The sequence below is a fragment of the Myripristis murdjan genome, chromosome 7, assembly GCF_902150065.1.
Source record: "Myripristis murdjan chromosome 7, fMyrMur1.1, whole genome shotgun sequence".
Lineage (NCBI taxonomy): Eukaryota > Metazoa > Chordata > Actinopteri > Holocentriformes > Holocentridae > Myripristis > Myripristis murdjan.
The window spans coordinates 34370934-34395283 of record NC_043986.1 but is presented as its reverse complement, the minus strand read 5'-3'; the positions used below and the strand labels follow the sequence as shown (position 1 = coordinate 34395283).

The window sequence follows — 24350 nt, the reverse complement described above, 5'->3', positions numbered from 1 at the left end:
AACGACCTTCATCACTGGTACCAAAATGACCCAATACTCAAAATTTCTTATGTATTTTTATGGAACCAATCAATTTGAAGTTTTTAATGGCTTTTTTAGGATTTGTTTAGTATTTTGCCTGTGACTGCACTAAAAGAAATTGCACTTGAAGACCTAAGAGTGATTCTTAATGCAATATTTCACAAATGCATGGGGTGTCCGAAAACCTTTTTCCACCACTGTAAATGCAGTTAGTTTTCATGTATGTTTTCCTTTCATAATAAGCCCCTCTCTTGTTTCTTTTTTTTTATGGAAGCAGTGACCGCTCCCAGTCAGGAGGGCAACATCTGCTGACAGTTTTACAGCACTTCTTAAAATTCACCTGCCTGCACTTTATTACAATCCATTTTTGCTTTTATTACACTATAGTATCTTTTGCCATATTTCATACAATCTCTTCATTAACATTCTTATACTGTCTTAAACAGTTTTTTTTAACCGTATTTTAGGTTATATTTTTAATTCCATTTTAGTAATTCTTTTTTGTGATTTTGATGTTGTTACTTGTTTTGAAGTCCTTTGGGACAGTTCTGTGATGAAAGAGCTATATAAATAAAACTGACTTGTCTTATATAAAGCACATAACAAACATGTTATTTGAGGGATACATAAAACAGCTTTTTTTTTTTTTTTTTCCAAAATAGGTGTCGCTATTCTTACTGCTGTGTCATTCTGTTGAGATGTAAATGTATTTGTCCCATTCTTTGTGGACTTGTGCTTCTTAAACTCTTTGCCTTAAATGTAAGTGTTTTCAATAGAAATCTGTCAGATGTGACACAACTATCACAATATATTATACAAACTGATCTGAATAAGCTAAATCAACATATCTGCTGGGGTGTGCGGCGGCTGAGGCTTGGGCTGGTATCAGGGTTTGGTTGAACATCAGTTGCATCTGTACTCTGTGAATGTTCATCAGCGGTACACACAGTTCAGTACATGGTGTCCCGGCACATTTACAGCTCTTTGTCCCAAGCCTGGAAAGTTATGTCTAACAGCAATATGGAAACACGTCCCAACAGCGGCATGGTGAACACACAGCAGCATGTGGAGGGCAGCGCTGCCCTCTATGTGTCACTACTGGAAACTGCTGTACCTTTTCTCTGCCTTACTGGGACTGACGAGTTATTATGAGGTAATGGGATGAGATATGAAATATAAGCCCCGGAGTGAGACTGATTACAATATATTTATCTTTTATGAAAAATATATAGATGTGGTTGGGTCAGTGCTGTTCACCTCTGAGTTGATGGTTTATAACACAGTTTTACTGACAAGACACTGGAAGTGTCTGCGGATCCCCTGACCTACAGTGACACATCAAAGAAAGCATGAGGATGTATAGTTTATTATGACAAGTAGTAGTAGATGTAGGATTGGTAGTATAAGTAACAGCAGTAGTAGAAGTAAACCACACTGAGTGCCATTAACCCTAAATACAATGACCGCACCTGGAACTGACTGTCACCTACTTTGAACACTGTCTGTGATTTAGTTAACCCTTTTAATGCCAGAGCAAATTCACTTGATTTCTTTCTAAAACACAGGGGAAAGGGTAATGAGCAAACCAGCAAGAAATGATCTGACAAATAGCAAGGCATTACAAGAAAATGATGAGAAAATGACCAGAGATTTACAAAAACAAAACAAAACAAAAAAACAAAAAAACAAAAACAAAAAACAAAAACAAACAATAGAAATAAAAAAATTGTAAGAGTTTGCACCTTGAAGAGGCAGTATTTGTTTGTTTAATCTGTTAGTGTCTCATATTTCTTTACAAGACAACCTGAGCCGAATACATTGTTGAAGTACACATAGCTGTGAAGTGGGTAATTAATTTTAGACTGCCCCCTGGTGTCACACAGTGAGCCGTACGGCCTCACCACAGCCCACAATGCCAGCCACACCCTTAGCCTGAGCCGGGGGTCCTCAGCCGGGGGTCCTCAGCTGGTGGTGCCTCAGGAGCCACATTTGTCCTGAGACATTAAATGAGGAGCTGCACACTGGCCACTTAAAGAGCTGCTCAGTGGGATTTAGCAAAATGAGAAGTGCAGTAAACCAGAATACATCCACGCACTGCGAAGCCTCTGAAAGCTCAGTGACACACCCTTTAGTCTCCGATAGCCTTTCAAAAATATTTCAGAAACACTACATTGGCCTATATGAAGATGCAGGCTTTTCATTTTTTATGATTTAACAATTTGTGTGTGTTGGAAAACATAGACCGTTCTATAAATTATGAGTATTCACATTGAAATACTGCATATACATTTTTTATGCCTGATTTTATAGGCCAAAATGGCAAGTCCACCTCAGCGGCAACAGCTGTCATGTGTCTAAATGTCCATAAATATCTGAGACTTTAATATACATCAATAAAAGCTTGTGTTAGGCACCATGTGTGCTCGGTGCTTCACAGTGAGCCAGGCTTGCTGTGTGAAGCAGCACTTTCAAATATACATCACAATCATTGTTTCAAACAATCATTCATTTTGACTAAGCAGCTCAACATGGAAAAATAAACCTTTTCAGTTAACATTAAACTGGTTCCCTTCCAGTTCGCAAACCTAATTTTGGTCCATTCTGAGCATTTCCACCAAAAGGCAGTGGTCCGCTGGAGAAACAAAACTAATGCTTTCAGTTTTTTTTAGACAGTTATTTTTCAGAATGTTAGGAGCAGGAGGCAGGAGGCTAACAGTTTAGTCCAGTAATTTTAGGCCAAAATTGGGGTCAACCTAGGACAAATTGCAAGAGAAGCAAACTCATATATATAGTAACCTTGAATTAAAAGGTTACTATATAACAGTGAATTAAAAGGTTACTATATATATAGTGACCTTTTAATTCACTGTTTAAATATCTGTTCTGGCATTTATTCCTTATATTCCTTATTAGTGCATATCAAATCAGATAATGTGTGATATGATATTCATGTGTAAACAGAATAATTCAAAGAACTGGTAATTGGCTTTTTTTCTCGTCTTTGTGTGTGTAATCAATTTGTGAATTTTTATAGTGATATCTGAAAGTAAAATTTTGAACCCCTTTCCCCTGTGTGTTAAAAACAGTGTTTTTTGGTAATATGTGGTCATAAATAGGTGATTTTCAAAACCTTCCACCAATGGGATTTCATGGGACTTTTTTTCCCCTCACTCAGGACAAACTGAGGATACAAAATCAGTTGAGTTTGCTTCTCTTGCAATTTGTCCTAGGTTTTTTCATAAAATGACTGGACTAGTTAGCATTTGGAGCATCCAGCCAGTATCCAGCACTCAGTAACAATGAGAGGAAGAGAGCACCACTACTGTCCTCCACAACAGCTGGGGGGAGTGAAATAATATCACTTTTTTCAAAATCAGTGAACTATTCCTTTAAGTTTTACATTGAATGCAAAGCTGGGATTGAGTATGAAGCTACTGGTCTGTAACATGGCCAAAAACAGAGCTAATCATTATATCATTTATAACATACCCACACAGATATGTTCATGCCTATGTGTCATACATACCGTGATTAGCCACACCACTTCCATCATGGCAGTCATTAATGAGATTTCGATTTTTGAGGTGGCGCTTTAATAGAAAAAGCCTCGACAACCAAGTCCTGCCCCCATGACAAAAGCTGTGTTTTCTGACTGGATGTATACATGACTTTATGTACATTATTTATAGAGTGCACATCAGGTTGGTGAATTGAAAAGCTTGTTTTTTACTGGTGTGGATAAATTTGACAGAGCTTTGTTTTCCTTGCGTAATCCTGTTTGTATTGTCTTTTATCTCCCCTGCAAATAAAACTGCTGCTTTAGGTTAGCCTGGAGAAATCCTGAGCCTGTTTGATTTAGTATCTGGCTAATCTCTGCAAGAGCCAACTGGCTCCCACCGGACCTTTCCAGCTCCGCTTTTTTCTCTGGATCTGGGGATTAGAGGAACTAATTCTTGCACTTGTCTTGTCTTGTTTTTTTTTTTGTTTTTTTTTGGCTGGATGAAGGTTGGTGATCTGGTACAGGACGGCACTGTGTACATAAAGCAGGCATTAACTGCATGTTAATTGCATGTGCCTCATTTGTGTTTTGTGTATTTTAATTGTGTTAAACAGAGGTGGTAAGCAGAGCACTTGAGCACATCACAGCAATGCAGCAGCAACTCAACACAGGAGGAGCAACACCACACGTGTGTGTACAGTCGATGGCAGCTTGCATGGAACAGCCACGGTGTCTGCTGATGTGATTGTGGCAGTGGTTGGGCCAGTGCATGAGAGCCTGACAGAGATGACAATCAGCTCTTTGGTTTCCTCCCACATTTCCCAGGCGTCTGTCTTAACACAAGTCTTTACTGCTAATGACTTTGTTGTTTTAACGATAAGGATAGCTTTGCCAATTAATTCATGCAAGTGTCCCCTGGCCTTGTCAGGGCATCAGAGCTGCACCTGCATTCCATGGATAAAATGAGTCCACTGCAAAGAAAATATATCTGACCAAAAAGCCAGTTAATGAGTGGACAATCTTTTAAAGAGACAGCTCACCAATTTAAAAAAAAAAAAAAGAAAAAAAAGGACAGTAGTGGTGCTATTTTCCTCTCATTGTTACAGTACAATATCACTGTAAAAAAAAAAAAAAAAGGTACAGTAAAAAACTGTCAAGTAGCAACAGTAAAAGACTATAAAATCCAAAATAGAATATCACTGCAACAGATATATTAAAGTACATTTGCTGTGCCCAGTTCAGTGGACCGTGAAATCGACGGGTCTCAGAGCAGTGTCCCATAATGTCAAATACATTGTCACCATATTTTTTTACAGTGAAGTTCTGGCAACCACAGATGCCAGTATATAGTTTACACACGCACGCACACACACACACACACACACACACACACACACACACACACTTCTTCAATTCTTTCACATCAGGCTGCAACATAATAAAAATGAAAAAAAAAAAAAATATATATATATATATATATATATAATTTTTCAATTTTCAAGTAATTGCTTTTCAATTAAATTAAAAATTCTATTTTTTTAAAACTACTTCTTTAAAAAAAAAATGCATTTAAAACAAAAACAAAAACAAACAAAAAAAAAAACAGATACGAATGTATTCCTGTTCCAATATTTTTTTTCCCAATGTGGTAATTGCCATTTTTCTCATCCAGATTTTTGAAAGAAAGCAAATTACGCTCAGGTTTCAAAAGGTTAATTCACTAGACATTGCTACAATGAAAAATATGTTTTAATCTCAACACTTCGAATTTATTTGACACTTACGACAACTAGATAATTCTATAATGAACACAAAACAACATATCTTTCCGAGGGCAGAGTCCCTCGGCGTGGGCTCTGGGCCTTCATGACGGTCAGCTCGGGGCTGCTGAACATGGACCAGTTTGAAAACCCCTCATCTTCTTACTGAACATTGTTTTCTGAGCGGGAGCTATTTTTGTCTCGTACAATTCTTTCCAAATGTTGGGAGAGGTGAGCTCCAAAATGTGAAGAATGTGCTTTCATCACAAGAAGTGCGTGAACATGGCTTTGTTTTTCGAGCTGCTTTATATCAATTCCTCCTTCAGGCTTTTTCATTTCATGGCGTGCAGTCCAGATGCCATTAATGACGTAACCGTGCCACCATCCCTCAGGTTTATCTGACACTGCCAGTAGTGTGACTGTTGCCTTGTGCACTCTCTGCATCCCACAATTCCACAAACTTTACAAACTGATTTCACATGCTCTTTCTTTAACACTGACATAAAGCCTTTATATCCACTTTTCCTGGAATGTCATATTATTGCAAAGTTCTGGGAGGATTTAACCACAGTTTTCAAAGTCATTCCATAAGATTGCCACATGTTACTATGGAGACAAGGTGGAAAATCTGATAATAGTACATATAGTAAGCTTAATGGGATATTTTTATATCTGCATAGCTAAATCCTCAAAAGTAAAACCCAGATTTCATGCCTTATCTCATCAGTTTGCTTCTTTACTAGAACTGTTAAAACCAAACACTAGTAAGAAAAGAAAATACACTGTGAATTATTACAAACAGGTATTGCAAGTTATTTAAATATGCCATTATATTCATTCATCTCTATCATTTTTATATCAGAATCAGAATCAGAAATACTTGATCACAGAAGAGAAAATAGCTAATGAAAATTATATGTTTAATTATATGTTTGGTTTTCTTACACTGAACACTGACTCTGGCCATTTTACACCTTTGTTTAAAGGGATAGTTCACCCATTCTGGAAAATGTGATAGCATCCAAACACTAGCCAGCGCTTTCCAAAATGGGTGAACTATCCCTTTACAAAAGGATGTTCTAAGTGTGAGGATGCCTTGATGTTGTTTTCTACACTAACTGTGCTAAAACAATTACACTGAGAGCTGGACTGGAAATGGCAGCTGAGCCTGATTTACTGGCTCATTGTCAACATTTGCATATCATTTCCTTCATCCAACATTTGACCTAAACCTGAACCTGAGGATGACCTCTGTGACCACATCACCGGCTGAACCCTGACCCCCCTGCGCTATTCAATTCCACCCATAAGATCATTAGCTAATAAACCACACAAGCTTTGGCATCTAAATCTGAGACTGGAGAATTTATGCCTCCCTGATCAATAAAGAATGAAAAGAACAATTTCATGAAATTGAACCAGGGAAGATTTAACTTGACCCATCTCTGCAGATGTGAACAGAGACAAGAGACTCAATTATTCAAATTTATGATGTGTGGGGACCCAGAATTCATTTGGATTTACATCCAGCAGGGTATAAAATTAATGCAAAATCAGTCCTGTTTGCTCATTGGAATTTTGGCTTTCAAGGCATCTTCAGTCTTTAAAAAGATTTAAGGTGTCTATTGGAATGTATTTGTGGTCCAGTTGTCATCTCATCGCATTTTTTTTATTATTATTGATAAAGTTTAAAAACTATGATAAAAGCCTCGGATCTGTATTTCACATATCCAAAACGTTAGCATCTATTAAGTCCTTTTTTAAGTGATTACAACGATTTGATCAGCTCAACCCAACCAACCCCACTTTTTTCCTTTTTTTTTTTTAGCCAAATATAAATTTCTATAGTCAGTGGTATCAAAATGTGAGTAATGTGAGGATGGGGACTTTTAGCCTCTTCAAAACCACTAGTTTGCTTTTTATTTGGCCATTGGCATGCCCAAATGAAAAAGCTAGTAGCAGAAGAACTGTAAGGGCAGAGTGCATGTATGGGGACTCATTTCTCAGTTTCTGAAAATGTGTGTATTTAGTATGGAGGTAAAACACAACGTACACTAGATCAGCTCACACATGAAGGAAATAATAGTTTTTGGGGTCTTGAGTATTAATAACTAGGCCATGCTCAATGTTAGAACTCAAATCACCACATTACCTTAAACATTATGTTGCCTACATGCGTGCAACACTTTAGACCTCTGGACTGGACCTTGTGGAAGCTCCCCAAACCTTAATCCAGTGCCCTGCCGATTATGTGGATTTGAACAGGTTAACAGAAAAAAAACATACATACCGTATATGTTTTCCTGTGAATATAATTGATTTTTTTTTTCTTTGCTTCTAGTGGTGGTGGTGGTTTGCATTATAATGATCACTGGCTGGAGGTCATACTGACATTTAGCTTCTTTTTGAAAATGTATCACTACACGTCTGCCTGGAGTAGCAGACAGCAGCAGGATTAAATGACTGATGTGTCCATTTGCAGTCTGAGGGCTTGTGTCTGTCCACTTGAATGGAAATGGTTAGTGTTGAACCCAGCATGTACAAGGACTGTAAATCAACTGACCCACAGGCTGCTCGTTAAACACCTCTGTGTGTGTGTGTGTGTGTGTGTGTGTGTGTGTGTGTGTGTGTGTGTGTGTGAGTGAGTGTGAGAGAGAGAGAGGGTGAGGGAGAGGCAGAGGCAGAGGGAGCAAGAGATGGGGTTGGGTGGTTATTACATTTTTGTATTTTTCCATCTGAACCCTGTTCAAGAGCCACTCTCAATCACACTGTGTGTGTGTTTAGGCACAATAGATCCATCAATGTGTTTGATGGCTTTTTGAGAAGAATGCTAAATATGAAGTGAAATTCAAGAGTTTGGTACTGAATGAATGACATGGTGATGGCGTATCTGTATCATTACTGACGTGATAACATGTTGATTAAAGTGGCCTGTTGACATTTTCCAGCCTTAACTCTTGCCTGCAACAGGGGATGAGCAGCCAATTTCAAAAGCAGAATCAGTGATATATTAAAATCATGTTTGGATTGCAAGACCCTAATGAACAGCCAACCTCCAACCGCTTTTCCTTGTCAGTGCATTCATTTATTTATTACACTCATTTCCTCCAATTGTATATATTATACATACAAAATTGAGTGATTCTGAGACGCAGGCCTGTCTAAAATCAGAGGCAGTGAGCCAGGAGCATGTGAGGGCAGAGGCCTGAGAGCCTTTGTTTGGTTCATGATTGCGTCTTTGACTTTTCCACAATGGGGAAATGAATGAATGAATGAATGAATAAATGAAGAATTCTTGAGTTCAGAGCTATGACATCAGCAGAAGCTTTGTGATAAAGGGTTGAGCGTTGTTTTCTCACAGTTTATGTTTCTGTTATATACTGTCTGAAATGTTTCTGATCATACAAGTAGTAAAAATAGTTTAGAAATCCTTTTAGAGCTGTCCTGCTGCTTGCTATTTATCCTTTATAGCAGTATGAGCCATATTTTGCAAAAGTTGGTGGTACATAAAGTACCTTATGGGTTCATTTCTGCACAGCTCATGATCAGCTTTTCCATGGTACTGTTTAAGCATCTTGAGTGCACTGAAAGTAACCAAACTGTCTTGGGGGAGTGTGACTCAAAAGCCCCTGTAGTTTAAAAAGCTCAAAACCCTTTGGAGCTGTGGTGCCACCTCTGCTCTGTTTGTCTGAAAAGCTCTGTGAAAGAACAGGTGTGATATTTTCATGCTGCTAGACAACTGGTGGGTCTTACCAGAGTGGAGACAATACTGTTATGCTGAGGGGAACGGAAGCCCACCCAGCTCTGCAGGAATGGATTACTGCAGAGAATGCAGACACTAAAACGCCATTTTACTACAGCTGTTGCCTTTTTGAAACCCTAAAATCTTGTGGGATGATGAATATAGAACTCAACAATAATACCAAATAAGAAAATCCACATTTTCGATTGGGTTTACCATTTCTTTAACCTGACTGGTGTGAAGGTGTCTCACACTGACACAGCGCTGTGCCTTGTACTAATCTAGACTGTAGTTTAGACTAGTACAAGGTGTAGTGGCATGATATTTTAGCAAATTTATTAAATGGGTAGATCTTATCTTTCCATTATAATTTACAATGAGGATTAATGGTTTGTAAATTGAGACAGTGACACTTCAATGCCAAATAAAGCTACGACTTAAAGTAATTCAGTTCAGGCTATGAAAATCCTACTCCAAAATAAGCTGTGGATCATCAAAGCAGCACTGCTGAAAGACATGAAAAAAGGAGACCAACTTAGGTTTGGGGAAAAAAAGTCTATTCATATGCAAAAGAGAAAAAGCATAATCATGACGTCTTGTCAACAAAGTATTAGGTATTAGTGTTAGGACATCATAGGGCTAACTTCATTCAGCATTGGAAACAAAACTATTAAACAGAGTATATTTGGAAGCACTTGTAGTAATTACAGATGGAAAACAATGTGTTTTAAGTTCAGAAAGACTGACACACCCTCTTTCATGCCACATAGTGGTTTGGTCCACTGCACTTCTTGTTTTGATTCTGCCTCTCCTGTGTGTGTGTGTGTGTGTGTGTCACACATCCACCAAGTCTGGTCCATTGACTCCTTCATACTTGCAGGAATGTGAGCTTCACTGGGTACCAAATAGTTCTGTCATTCTGGAAGCCAGCTGGCTGAAAAATGTGCTCAGAAATGACACCGCAGGTTGTTGTGCATCCTTAAAAACAAAAAAAATTACTCAGCTTCTATTGCCCCTGACCACAGTTTTTCTGCTCTACTCATTTTGGGGCAGCACACTCCCAGTGACTCCTGTCGCAATAACTCCTTGTTCTTACAACAGGGAAGAAGTTAATGGACCAAACTTGTACTCCACTTGCGTGGAGGAGCTAATAAAACTATATGGGTAAGAAGTCAAACCATCACTTCAAAAATGGTGACTGTGGTCTATAACATAACAGACAAGACATCCAGTATGAGTGTTTTATTTTGTGCTGTTTAAATCGACCACCATAATAGCGCAAGTGAGTATTGCTACCATCAGTGTAAGATCTAGTCCCATCAACAGGGCTTATAAATGTGTTCTCAACCAAAAGTCATATCATATCAAACCTCAACCAGCGCATACATACAACATGCAGTTTAAAAAGTACCATGCCGACACTATTTTGAGTTTTCCACTATACAGTATTTCCAGTCTGTCTCACACAGTTTTTAAAGATTGCGCAAAATCCAGGATATTGCTTTTCATTCAACATTCATTTTAAGAAACCATGAACTGGTATAAATGTTGATAGGGTTAGACTCACTTTGCAGATACGCCAAGCTGATACAGGGCTTCGCTGTAGGTATCACCTGTCAGACACTGCTACATGTCCAGTTGCATAAAAGAGAATACAAAACCTGAAAATTACATTTTTTAGTTATTTTAGGTTTCATTTAATTTGTTCAATGAGTATTTGTAAATCTGCTTTCAGTTAGTCTGGGTTTCAGGGGTGTTTCCATCCTGACAAAAGATCTAGAGAAAATCTTAATACATTTAAAAAAAAAAAGTCTAATTTCAATACACTAGACATACTGGCTGTCAGTTGTTCCAATCCAAAACTTGATCATCAGCCCTGATAAGTTTTATCAGTGTAAAAGCAACAGTGTACTTGGTAAGAAGTAGAATGTCTGAGGCATTTGTTTGAGTTTTTTCCAGTGTTCTCGGTGAGAGCCCACTGACTGAACTTTGTCTTATGTCCTGTGTTGTTCTTGGACCTTCTTCTGTCCACAATTGGTTCAAATTCTGCAGATTTTCTTGTCAAGAGCTTTATTTTCATATAATGTGCTGTGCCTTTCCAGGCCCCAGTCTGATCGCAGCCAGTCATCATGAGACAGAGGGCTGGTCATAATCCCAGAAATGTCTAACACTGAATAAAGGCGATGACAATTTGTTTGTTACAAGAGGTCAAAAGTCTGAATTAGCCATAGCTTTGATACATGTTCTGGTCAAAATGGGACATTTCTCACAAATAATATCCATCTGATCTAAAATCAGACATGGGCATCTTGCAATGGACATCCTAACCTTTCAGAAGAGGTCTAGCCTGTTGACTGTCATTGATACTTTGTGCAAAAATTTTGTCGAAGAATGTACAGGCAACCAAACAGACCCATCAGCATCACTGCCACTAGGAGGCTCCAGTAGATTACTTGTGAAAAAAGTCACTAAGTCAGTAAAAAGAAAGTGACATTCAAGTTTCTCGGGCCTTCCCTTCTGGCAAAAGAAAAAAAAAAAGTTTAATATTGAACTCATAACGGACAAATTTTTTGGAGTTGTGCTAGCAGTAAAGACCATCTATGTAATTCTGTGTTTAGGACTCAGCATGCCATCAACTTCAAAGTGGGTGCATTATAGATCAAAAGTCAAAGTACTTTTAAAGTGCATAGTGACCCTATGGCTTTGTCAACCTCAGCACATTTCATTTTCATGACTACAGTAACATTTTTTTTCCAAAATGGGGGGAAAACGTTATTTATTAATTAATATTATTACTTTGTAAGATTTTGGCCGTACCTCCGAGTTTTAGGGTTGCAGAATTGTAAACACTCAAATAAACACAATGTCTTACACTACACACCTCAGTCAACTCAACCCATCTGCGCCTCTGCAGACCGGTGAATCAGGACATTTTGTGCCAAAAAGATGACCGCTTGTCAAAAACACTTATTGGAATTCCCGCCTAAAGACATGGTAAATTCCAAAAATTCTGACCCCATGGATTCCATGCTCTCCATGGACCTTGATGGTTAAAAATTGTCTGCATGGCCAACGGTCTTAGGGTCAAGATGTTTTATGGGTAATATGTTGTTTTAAGGTTACCTGCCATTTTAAATCATAACCACTGCCAAGACCTGAAACAACAGAAAATGAATCAACTGGACCGTTAACAGTCTCCCATGCAAGTGTTAAAACAGAAAGTATGTGGACACATCCAGCTAGGAATTTCATAGATTTCTTGTGAACTTTAAAAGACTGAATTCAAAGAACTTGAATTGGAGTAGAAAGGACTTTCCTATTCAAATCAGCATAGCAGGATTATCAGAGGATTGTCATATTTATGTAAATCAGAGCTACTGCAAACAACTGTGGCTGCTGAGCCAGGCAAACTTGGGTATTCCTGTTGATGGGAACTACTAACATCTCTTACTACTTTTTGCAATGAGCTACTGCACAACATATCTTCTTAAAGGAGTGACACACTTTATGTATGTGTCTTGACACTGTAGCAACTAACCACTAAGGCCATTTTATTCTGAATAGCCAAATGACCACAGCAAACAATTCAACGTCCGTACTACTTCATTCAAGTTCTGTGGTTGAATTACCATTCATTCAAATGTTCTACATGTGGAAACACCGTATCAAGTGCAGAATAACTCATGCCATAGCAGAATAACAGTACCACAGGAATGTGCCACAATAAGACACCTTTTTCAAATAATGTGCATCCATTTTCCTGTATCCCCTTTAATGATTCAATGTCTTTTTCAGTTCTGGTCCCCAGATAATGTAGTACATGGGATAGACGTATAGCATTCAGAAAAATGTGAGTGACACTCATCCTTTCACCTCTGTAAGGGCTATAAAACAATCCAAGTTTCCATCATTTTTACTGAGCATTACTGACATCCTCAGTAACAGCTCTACAGATCACACACACAAAGGGGTGTAAATAAAAGAAAAATGGTTATTCCAGGTAGTTGTTCACTCTTTGCGAACTTGTCTGCTATTTGATAAAAGCATGCAGAAGGATCACTATAACATAAAGCAGTCCAAGAAGTGAGACATCTGCCACAGGAAAACAGCACCATTGCTTGTTATCTAAAAATTCATGTGTTACAATTTCAGCACCGTCTATACACTACCTGAATATACAATGCATTGGCCGTAATGACCGACAATTAAAGAAAAAGCCTGGAAACATACCTTTTTTTTTTTTTTAAACACTTCATGTCTCAGCACAAAAAGAAGAAAAAAATAAACAAAAACACAGTTGCACAATCCAGCCTACATTCAAATAACAGCATTTCAGAATTATTGTGGTATTATAAGACCTCTTTCTCAATACATCTCCATTTACATTCATTTTAAATGACAGCATTTGGGACATTGTTTGCTGGAAAAGCTCAGCCCTGTAGTTACAGTTGTAAGGTGTTGCATGTCCTTGAGAAATGAGGACATTCTAACTGATACACACTTAACCTTTAAGCTATCTTTTGGACAAATTCATTAAAGGATTCCTACTACCCAACATAGACTAAACAGTCCAAGAGGAAGTTGCTGACCCACAAATTCAACAACTGCCATGAGCATAGCATGGAGCTGTCCATTATTCTTTCTTTCTCCTTTCAGTTTTAACAAGACTACTGTTCAACAGCAGGTCTCATGGTTCATGGTTTCTTGTCATGGATTCATAAATGTTCTTGTCTTTTTAGAAAAAAGGTTTTTCTATTCTCATGAGGCTATTTCGGTCGGAAAATCTGATCAAGATCCATAACAGATTCATAATATGTACGGACTAGGGTTAGACTGATATATCTGCAAGCTGATGGATACTTATTTTATTAAGTGTCAATTTTCAGTCACGCTATCCACCTGTGATTAAAGGTGGCTCTAACATGAACATAAAAAGGAGAGAAGAGAGAGAAAGGTGACTGTAAATTCTGCAATGAACTGTAAGTTTCATAATTCATCAATTTAAATGATCTTTTTTTCTTCCATATAAAGACGTCTTATATCAAAGTATTTCCCCTACCATTGTACAGGTGGGATGTGTCATTCTGCTTTAAAACAAAGAATTTCATTAGTCTGAATTTCACTTGAGAGTTTGTGCATCCCATGATGGTACATACTGTGTCATGGGCTATTGCAGCCTAACAAGAATACAATTCAGGAGGAAACACTGAACACCTCTACTTTTAGAATGGAAATGGTCAAACCAATGTTGACGTGAGTCTAAAAATATCATATTCAAAATCCCTTATCAGCTGTGGATGGTTAGGGGGGAGACACTTTTACAAGTCCAATAAATATACTCAAATCAGTTATAGTAGGAGCACTCTAAAAACTGATACAAAATAAGTAGCAGGTGAAACTCTGCTGTCCGGTCCAACTACTGTATGGTCTTCGATTGATTTCTCACCACAAAGTGCCACAGAGCCAAAGAAGGTCAATGTCAAATTATAGGCTGAATCTTAATTTCTGGTGCCTACAAGCTCCACAAAACTTAGCATTCTAAAATGGTGATTATCTTGCCATTCACAAACAATTGCATAAATCAATCTACAAAACTACTTAGTTATCAAAGTTACAAGAAGTGACATTACACAAAGACCAAGTAGAAACATGACTTGAGTTATGATTAGTTCAGCTCACATTGTCTTTGGTTCAGAGCCATCTTGATAAAACAGGCAAACTTAGGCCAAGCCAGCAGCACATTGAAAGTGCCTCAGAAGTAAGCTCCAGGAGGGGGAAAAAAACAAACATTGGACAGAATCCCTGAAGAGCACTTGAATGTCACTTCTGTGACACACAAATGAAATGTTTTAATTCAATTCCAACTTAACATGTAAATTGAATTAAATACTTAGTGAAGAAGAACCAAACAGTCCTGGGTTGGAAGTAGAAGAGCCCTTGGTAAAACAGCAAGGCACACTGGATTCTAGTTCCTTGCTGGTACAACAGCCTAGTGTAAGACTTAATGCTGGTTTATGGAGAGGAACAAGAGAAAAATGCTGGTAACCGGAGTCAAAGTTAAGAAGTCCCAGTGTAGTCCACTTATGTGAAAGAGAGGTGGAAAGAGTCGGAATCACTTTATTCACAAGTACTGACAAATTAGACCATAGAATATAGATTGAACCTTGGTTGAGTCAAAGTGAAGAGCTGCAACAAAGGCAGAAAATCCTCTTTGGTGGTAGATCCTCCCAATGTGTAGAAGTAAAACGTTGTGGTGTGATGGACAGCAAAAAAACAGAGAGCCCCTTTATTCATTTGCATTGGAATTGTTTGGAAAATGAAGCTCCACAACATGAATACCATGGCCTCTGTGACAAGAATCCTTGTCATTTCAGCAGGATAGAGCAGGAGCAATGCTTGGTTTCACAGGGTGGAACTCATTGCTACCTGTTCAGGGGTGCAGGTCTTCAGAAAAAGGGTTTAGGGGAGCACTATTTGATTTTGTGGTGGTATTCTGGGCTGAAGAAGGTATTCATCTCTTTCCTGACTTCATGTAGGATGGTATGGCCCCTCGAGCAGTAAGGCCTTCAAAGCGCTTGTAAGTGTAGTTGATGAAGACCCAGTCCTTGTTCTTCAGGTCCGCCTCAGTCTGGTTTGACACCACTGGAGTGGCTTAAAGCATTGATGGCATTTTAAGTCACAGGACAAGATAATGACAAAATATGAAATCTGACATATTTTATGATTGGGCAACATACCTGTTGGTTGAAGGATATCTGAGTCAGGGAATTCGTCAAAGTTAGACGTGTCATCAATGCTTTTGATCTCTATGGGAATGGCAGCAGGTCTCTCTCTGGTGGAAAAGGTTAGTTCAGTTTTATGAAAGGCTCAGACAGGTTGGTACCTCAACTATGCTTTCTGAGAATCAGAACAATAGATTTATCAAAATAAGTGCATCTTCCAGCAAAAAAGAAACTGTTCCTTGCCACAGATGATCTGCAAGTTTAAAAAAAAAAAAATCTATTTTAAGACCTTTGAAAAAAAATATAAGTTGGAATTCACTTTAAGACCAATTTAACTACCAAAATTAAAAGGACCATTCCATTTACTAGCCTGTACACATATTTACACTATCACCTACCATTTTCAAAATCATACCATATTTGTATTGTCCATATCAGCTGAGCTTTATTATTTGCTGAATGCAGTTCTAGCAGAACTGCATAACATAACTGCAACACCTTAAAATTAATATGAATAAGTGATCAGTCATCCAAACCTGATATGATCATAGTCCACTCCCTCAAAGAAGGCATTGGATTTGATCTCCTCCACACTGGTGGCACCAATTCTGTGCTCCTCCTCACAGCAAAACCTACATTACACATTTAATTTTACATACACCAGTTAAACAGAGATTTTTTATAGGGCTACAACAAACAATTCTATCATTAATTTATACGACAATTATTTTTATCAGTGTAATTAAATCATCTAATAGAATAAAAATGATGGACCTGCTGTCCATCAGTAGTCAGTATAAATCAGTCAGTCATCTCTAGTCAGTATAAATACTGACTGGCAAATTGTTGCAACCCTTTAGGTCATGTTTTTCAGCGCTGAATGATATAAGACTGGAGGCTGAACAGACAGAAATTGGTAGTGATGAAGTCCTACCTGAGGATGAGGTCTTTGGCCTTCTCTGAGATAGGCACTTCAGGAGGAAAGGTCAGTGTTTCACGCCAGTTCATTACTTTCCTATAGGTCTCCTGGGGAGTCTCTGAGCAGAATGGGGGATAGCCTGGATGCAAAATATACCATAGCATGGACGTCAAGACAAAAAGCTGAATTGGGTTCAGCTTTGTTGTTCAGTGTTGTCATGAAATCCAAAATTTTGAACTTCAATACCACAAAATATTTGTCATTTTTACCAGTGTTACACTAAGCCAATAAATGTCACACCGAAGATGAACCGTGTCAACAGAATGTCTATGGTTATATGTTGGACCAAAAAAATGTCTAAGTTAAAAGAATATGAGATTTTAACAAATCAGCAGCAAAAAGTCTGAAAGTCATCAGGTTGCAAGGAGTATGTTGCTGGGACTATCTTCCCCTGTGTCGTAATAGTACCTTCACTGGAAGACTGGGGATGCCTTTAAAAACCTTCACCTCAAAACACACACTCGTATGGGACAGCATTTAACAAACCTACTGAAAACTACCACCACTCCCCCTACCTGCCCATTAAGTCAGGGCTGACTATGGCAATCATTTGAGAGATCCATCATCATCGCCACGCTACTTAACTTTTTTTTAACTGGTACATTTGAGCAATTTTTGTATTTTATTACTGTAGTATTATTTTAAATATGTTCTTTGTCAATTTATTCTTCTGTCTTTTCTTTGTCATTTTAATTTTCTTTTCAGAGTTTGATGGGCAAAAAGTTCAAGTTGGCCAAACAAATGAATAATAATTCGGTTAATTAAAATGAAAAATGTTGCCAAACCTCCAATGTATATTTTTTAAACTCTTTAATGTATTTAAAGCCCTTCTTTCTTGATGAAATGTAGCAGAGCATGCAATGTCACTGAGGATTTTAGTTGTACTAGACTCTCAGGAGACAACTAATAATTATAGTATAATGCTGAGATGTTGCTGTTCAGACACAAAACATCCATTGAAATACATATCAGATGTAACTATTAATTTATTATCAACCATTTTCTGCTGAGAGGCCTAAGAGCTCTCAGATCATGTTGCCTTGATATTTTGACTTCTTAAAATGTGTCTAAATAAGTTGATAACTCTCCCATCTAATCTTTGAGCTATTACCTATAAGCATCTCATACATGATGACCCCCAGGCTCCACCAATCACAGAGTTTGTTGTACCCATTCTGCATGAAGACCTCAGGAGCAATGTAATCTGGTGTTCCCACTGTAGAGAAGGCCTGGTGGTGAGGAGAGAGGGGATGACATGAACACAGAAAGAGGAAAGATGCAGAGAAAGCATCAAGAGTTCATTTCTTTGACACCGGCGGTTCTCGCACCCAACTGTCAAGAAATTTTGAAGCAAATTTATGGCATGTAGTCATGAATAAAAACATAAATTAAATACTTTATGTATGCAAGAATTTATTTGTGTTGATTGTTGTATACTGTCTGCAAATTTTTAGCCATATCTCACACTTTCACCTACCGATGAAAACATCCAACCACAATGGACATTTATGCATATTATAAACGACAGCTATGATATGCTGATATCTGAACTAATTGTCCTACAACCACAATGGAGACATGGTGATATACCAACTAATAGTTAGGCAAAAAATGTAGAAAATCAAACATGTTGTTAAAAGAAATCTCTTGTTTCAGACAGCCTTGACCTGAGGCCTGTATCACAAAGCAAGCTGTTTTCCCTGGATTGCTCAGACCTATCTGGCTACACTAATCGAGATCATGGTAATCAGGGATAACTGGTATTACAACGCAGGTTATCAACTCGCTCATTCGATCCGGGTTTACCTCATCAAGAGCCGTGAACGCGCATGTATAAGGGGCGGGTTCCGAGGCAGCAGATCAATCACAAACATGAGCAGCAAGGAAAAACGCACAGTGTATTTCACGGCAGAGGAGCAGCGTATTATACTGGAAAAGTGTGAGGAGGAAAAACAACATTTACATCCTAAATGGAACACCGTGGCTGCCGCCAAGAGAAGGCAGAGTGCTTGGCAATGTATTGCCGACTGCATAAATGCTTAAGTTACACATCAGTGGCTTAAGTAGTCCACATCTGACGCTGAAACCATGAAGTCACTGCACTGCACCTAAAATGTTGTGAAATGCCTCTAAAAATACTTTTAATTGATCTCTCATTTCTGTATTCCTCTCCTACAGAATGTCAGCTCTTTTTTTTTTTTTTTTTTTACCAAGCAGCTTTTAGCCAGGCTGAAGTGCTGCTTCACATCAGTATTACATCCTCTCTCTCATACAGATAGTTGTCGGCAAAATCGGTCTAGGAAAATCCTTTCACGCTGTAATGCCCGCCTCACGATTTCGGCTCCTTCTTAAATGGGATTCTCAATGATTGGGCAGGCTACGTTTTGGCAAACAGCTGATTGGCCAGGGGGCGGTGCTTTATGTAGGATTCAATCCTATCCTGAAAGTTAGCCTGTTCAGGACAGGTTCAGGACAGGTTTCCTATCCCGATGAGAGGTGAACCAGCTTTGTGATACAGAAAATCCGGAGTCCGAAGCCTTAAGTTATCTCGCTAATGCCTTAATCCTGCTTCGTGATACAGGCCTCTGGTACTGCCTGACGTGAACTGTGTTATGGATTATGATATTACTCTTAACACCTACCATTGTTTTGTGTAAGTGATTTTTTTTTTCTATGTGTAATTTTTTGTTTTTTGTTAGCATCTTGACCAGGACTTCCTGGAAGAAGAGACCGTATATTTCAATGGGACCTTCCTGGCTAAATAAAAGATAAGTGAAATAAAATAAAAGATGACATAAATTATATTATAACAGAGCCATAACAACAATGGAGACTCATATAGGTGAGAAAAAACATGACATTTCTGGGGGTTGTGATGGTCAGATATGTTACATTTCAGAATCTCCAAGGCCATTTTTATGCTGTTGTGTCATTAAACAGAAAAACCTCTAAAACCTTTTCGGATTGTGGTACTGGGTGTAAGGCTGCCTAATTTTCTTGAGGAAGAAAAATATTTTAACAAAATAAAAATGAAAATATCTAAATATTACCACGCTCGCAAAACTTAACTAAAAGCTTGTAGGTTGTACATCCTTTCAATGTTGAGGTTTGCAAATTCAACAGTTACACAAGTACTTAGATAAACACCCAACTACTATGCCATTTAACCAAAATGATCATAACATAAGAATATGTCAAATATGTTGCTCTAGCTCTACTGTCAGATTTCAGACCTACCAGCTGTCTCCTGTTCCTCTTCCAGGTCTCTGCTTTCCTCTTGGAGTTCATATTCTGGAAAGCTGTGTCGACAAGCCAGCTACACATTAGCATGCCAATAGCCTAACCCTACATATGCATTTAACAGCTTACTCTCTCAGAGACTCATTTGTACATATCCTGCAACTTCACAAAAATGGAAACATATCACTGTATGGTAGTTACAAAACTTGACAGTTAACTCGATGAAATATTCAATCACAAAACAGAAAACAGAAAAGGTTTCCGAGATCACTTCTAAGTTACAGGTCAAACTGCAATGTAAATGGGATTAGTATGAAGAGAAATGATTGGAATGGTTTGCCTGACTTTGCTTACTGAGATCACTGGGGAGGCTGTGGTTGAGGTTCTTGTAAAACTCTGTGCGGTGAGCCCTCTTCAGCCCAGTGCACAGACCGAAGTCGGACAACTTCACATGGCCCTGGAAATACAACACAAACCATGTAAACTGAAGTTCGCTGTGTGGTTCAACCAACCATGGAGGGATGCTCTGACTGTTAAATATCATGCTTTGTGTAATACAATGCAATCCTCCCATTACTGTATATCAGGGATGGGCAACTTTTATTGGGATAAGGGCCAAAAAATATTTTAAGTCATCATGAAGGGCAGCAGTGACCTGCAAGGCAGCATAACCACATCCAGACTTCCACCCATTCACTGTCTCTCCATCACACAATGGATTTTTGGCTTCTGTCAGCTCTAGTGCTGCTTAATAGGATGCAACAAGAGAACTTTTTTTTTTTTTTTTTTTTTTTTTTTAAATCATGCAAAATCTTTTCATTGAGTTTATGTCCACAGTCACAGTCAGCACTATTACAGCTGAGGTTGTGTTGACGGTAAACCTTTAGGCAAATTGGAATACAACAACTTCAGAGAAGTTATCAGCCTTTCTGTGATGGCGACACCCACCGCAATGCCTATTTTGATCAATCAGCATGAAACATTAACTGGCTGTTTACTGGTGCATGACTAACCTTTTCCACAAAATTTTGTGCAAATACAATCATAACTTTTTGAGATACTGTATCTTTATAAAACAACAGACAGAATGGGGTGAAAACCTAAACCCTGTCCAACTATGTTGGTGGAGGTAATTGTCAAGAAACTGACCAACCAAGATCTAATCTAATGTTAAATGTGTCCACAACTCATCCTCACCCTGGAATCCAGCAACAGGTTGTCTGGCTTGATGTCTCTATGGATGAAGCCTAGCTGGTGAATGGAGTCAATGGCTAGTACCGTCTCTGCTATGTAGAATTGGGTGGCTTCTTCTGTCAGAGTGTCCTTTTTCATCAACAGGGTCATCATGTCTCCTGCATGATAACAGCAAAGCCCACAAAGAAACGAGCAGTTATTATATAGAGATGTATCCAATGACATCAGATGGAAGTCAATTATCATCATGTCCAGTAGTAAATACTGGCACTATGGAGCTGTATCCTCCACACAGAATGTTTGCTATCAGGGGAAACCAAGGACGGGCAATTCTGAACTGCAGCAACAGGTCGGGGTCATCGCTCACTATTTACACTGCATCACCAGCCAGCTGTTACTAGAGTTGTTTTAAGTTTTATTGGAGATATGAAGTGCTGCCCATAATCCATAAAGAGTATTCCTGTGTTGCATCACTGGCACATACACAAACTTAAGATTATGTATTTTCTTAATATTGTTTGTGTTTGTTTGTTCTGATCAAAACCCTATGGCTGAGACTGGACACATAAATGAAAAAAAGACTGAATCAATAAATAAAAAGAATGATAATAATCAGCTTTGCCTAATTCAAATGAATGGCTATATTGGACAATGAGAGGTTGACTTTTAAAAATCAGCTTTGTATTGTCTCATGGGGAAAATATCACAATGTTTAGATTTGTATTTTCCCATGGTTTAACCATGTTTTCCGCTTTACGATAATTTTGTAATTTTCAGACAGTCCAGTGTAAATAGACAGTTAATTACTTCATGACAAAATGTGGTAAATTCTGATTTCATTGACATTATCTTTTACAATTACATTTTAGGCAAAAGCAACATAGGCTACAGCTAGTTAATATGAAACCATACACCTAAAACTACCTGGCTCCTCCTGAGCAATGCTCTCTGCTTTGTCACATGTTGGCATTGTAATGCAAACTTCACTTGCTTATAAGCCAAGCCCTTTAACTGCCTTGGTTTCGATGGAAATCCAGAAGACTGAACAGCTGCCTGCCCTCGCTTCATTTGGCTCATTTGGTAATACGAATGTCCCCGAAGATGGCAGCAGCTCACGGGAACACAGGTCTGTGGTTTAGTGTCTATGGTAAATGTTTAGGGGGCGAATTGGGACTGGGAATGATGTCAGCAGATTTCTTCTACTTACTGTAAGATGATAGGAGCTATTGGTTGAAATATTAATTTATACCCACTAGTGCAAGATGATATAACTATTAAGATACTCTATTTTACAGGACGTAGAAGCCATGTGAGGTCATTTCATGGGGACTTGAAGAGACTGCTGTTCTATGAGCAGTCAAGGCTGTACCTCCTGGGAGGAACTCCATGATAAGGTAGAGGTTCATTTTGTCCTGGAAGCTGTAGAACATCTTGACCACCCAAAGGCTGTCTGCCTCCACCAGGATGTCTCTCTCAGCACGAATATGACCAACCTAAGAAAAAGCCAGTCACACACACACACACACACACACACACACACACACAGTCGTGTTTCCATCACTTCAGAGGACATTACATTGACTTACATTCATTTCCTGGAGATGTATCCTAACCATAACCCTAACCCTAACCTTAACCCTAAAGTTATCTTAGCTTTAAATCAAGTCTTCACCCTAAAATTAATGATTTCCACATATGGGGACTTGCTTTTTGTCCCCATAAGGGAGGCGAGTCCCCACAACATGATTGTGTAAACAGATTTATGTCCCCACAACATTAGCAATACCTACACCACACACACACACACACACACACACACACACACACACACACACATGGTTGAAAGATATCAAACTAACCTGGTAAATGTAGCTACACAGCCATTTGGTCTTGCACCAAAATATGTCAAAGTTTTTTGTGAACTATGCTCTTACAGTTTGCAAAGTTGGTTCTCTAGCTAACATTACTTGTTACTAGGGATGCTAACCAGTGGCCGTTTGACCGCTTGTTGACCGTTTGAACTTTAACCGAATAATCTTGTCGGTTAATTTTAAGGCCGAACGTGTCGTTGCCGACACAAATGCGCATGTCATATTGTAAATACCGTAACTTCTGTAAAGTTTGTTCTGTTGAAAAAATTCCAACTGTTCCTGAAAGCTAAGCAGTTGCTCGTGAACCCACATACAGTTTAATACGGTAAACATGGCGACAGGACGCTCTGCCGGGCTTGGATTACGTCATTAAACACAGAGCTCAGCTCAGTAGAGAAAGACCGGAGAAACGAGCCAAGCTTATGATGATCATGTAGAGTTTTGAACAAAGTATGTCATGCAAGTGTGCAAGACTCATAAAACCACCAAGCAGACTCATCGAGGAATCTGGAGACAATATTTTTCATGAGGAGAGATTTCTTCTACACCACGGTAAGCAACATGCGTAAATTACATAATGTTTGTAGGATATCATGTAGGCTATGTACAATATTTGACTTTGGGATGAATGGTGTTCCATATTATCTTCTGTCTGAGTTGGTTTTGGGCCTGAGGGGAGATCTGTGGTACAGAACGGACACGGTCGCGTTCTTGACTGTCTGTAAACTTTACAGACAGTCAAATAATATTCTCGGTTAACCGAAATAAACCGATTAATGAGGCCCGGCGGTCGACCAAGAAAATTTTCCATTTTCGCCATCCCTACTTGTTATGTATGGGTAATGGCTTATGTCAACCAAAATGTACGTTGTTGACTTATGTCAGAGATTATGTCCAGAGTAAAAAGAATTGTCAATACTATATGTATGTGCATTTGGGTGCATATGCATCCCCATATTGTTTGACAATATTACACACATGCAGTATCTATTCGGACCTGCACCTAATTTAAGTTTCAGGGTAAGGTCAATTACAAGATGTCTAAAGGCTCACGTAGCTGCTATCTGAATCCACAGGCATTTAGTTGAGTTATGGTAGCCTAATACTCCTGTTTGCTAAAAGTTCAAAATGCATGCAAATACATAAAAAAGGGCTGACTCCATGGGCCTTTATTAAATTTGTCTGCCTCTGGGAAAGTAGAAAAAAAAAAGTAAATCTGCAACATTTAAATATTTTTTCTATTTTACTGGCCAGTTTATTCTGAAGCCTCTATAAAGATTCATTTTCACCTTCACTCTACATCTCTCCTGAAACTGTTGAGT

General features: G+C 38.5%; 1 protein-coding gene across 2 annotated transcripts in view; it reads right to left on the bottom strand.

Annotated features, from left to right (window-relative positions):
* Nucleotides 1-10249: 10249 nt before the first annotated feature.
* Nucleotides 10250-24350, bottom strand: part of stk38a (serine/threonine kinase 38a) — a 28668-nt gene continuing 14567 nt past the window's right edge. Inside the window, exons 6-14 of one of the 2 annotated variants that reach the window (XM_030055795.1) lie at nt 22527-22650; nt 21161-21315; nt 20309-20420; nt 19961-20022; nt 17835-17952; nt 16679-16802; nt 16281-16376; nt 15760-15854; nt 10250-15673 (exon numbers count right to left, since the gene is read on the bottom strand). In XM_030055795.1, coding sequence (XP_029911655.1) covers nt 15534-15673; nt 15760-15854; nt 16281-16376; nt 16679-16802; nt 17835-17952; nt 19961-20022; nt 20309-20420; nt 21161-21315; nt 22527-22650 — 1026 coding nt within the window. In that variant the 3' untranslated portion in view covers nt 10250-15533. The remainder of the gene's footprint in view (nt 15674-15759; nt 15855-16280; nt 16377-16678; nt 16803-17834; nt 17953-19960; nt 20023-20308; nt 20421-21160; nt 21316-22526; nt 22651-24350) is intronic. The other variant, XM_030055796.1, reaches the window with a different exon arrangement.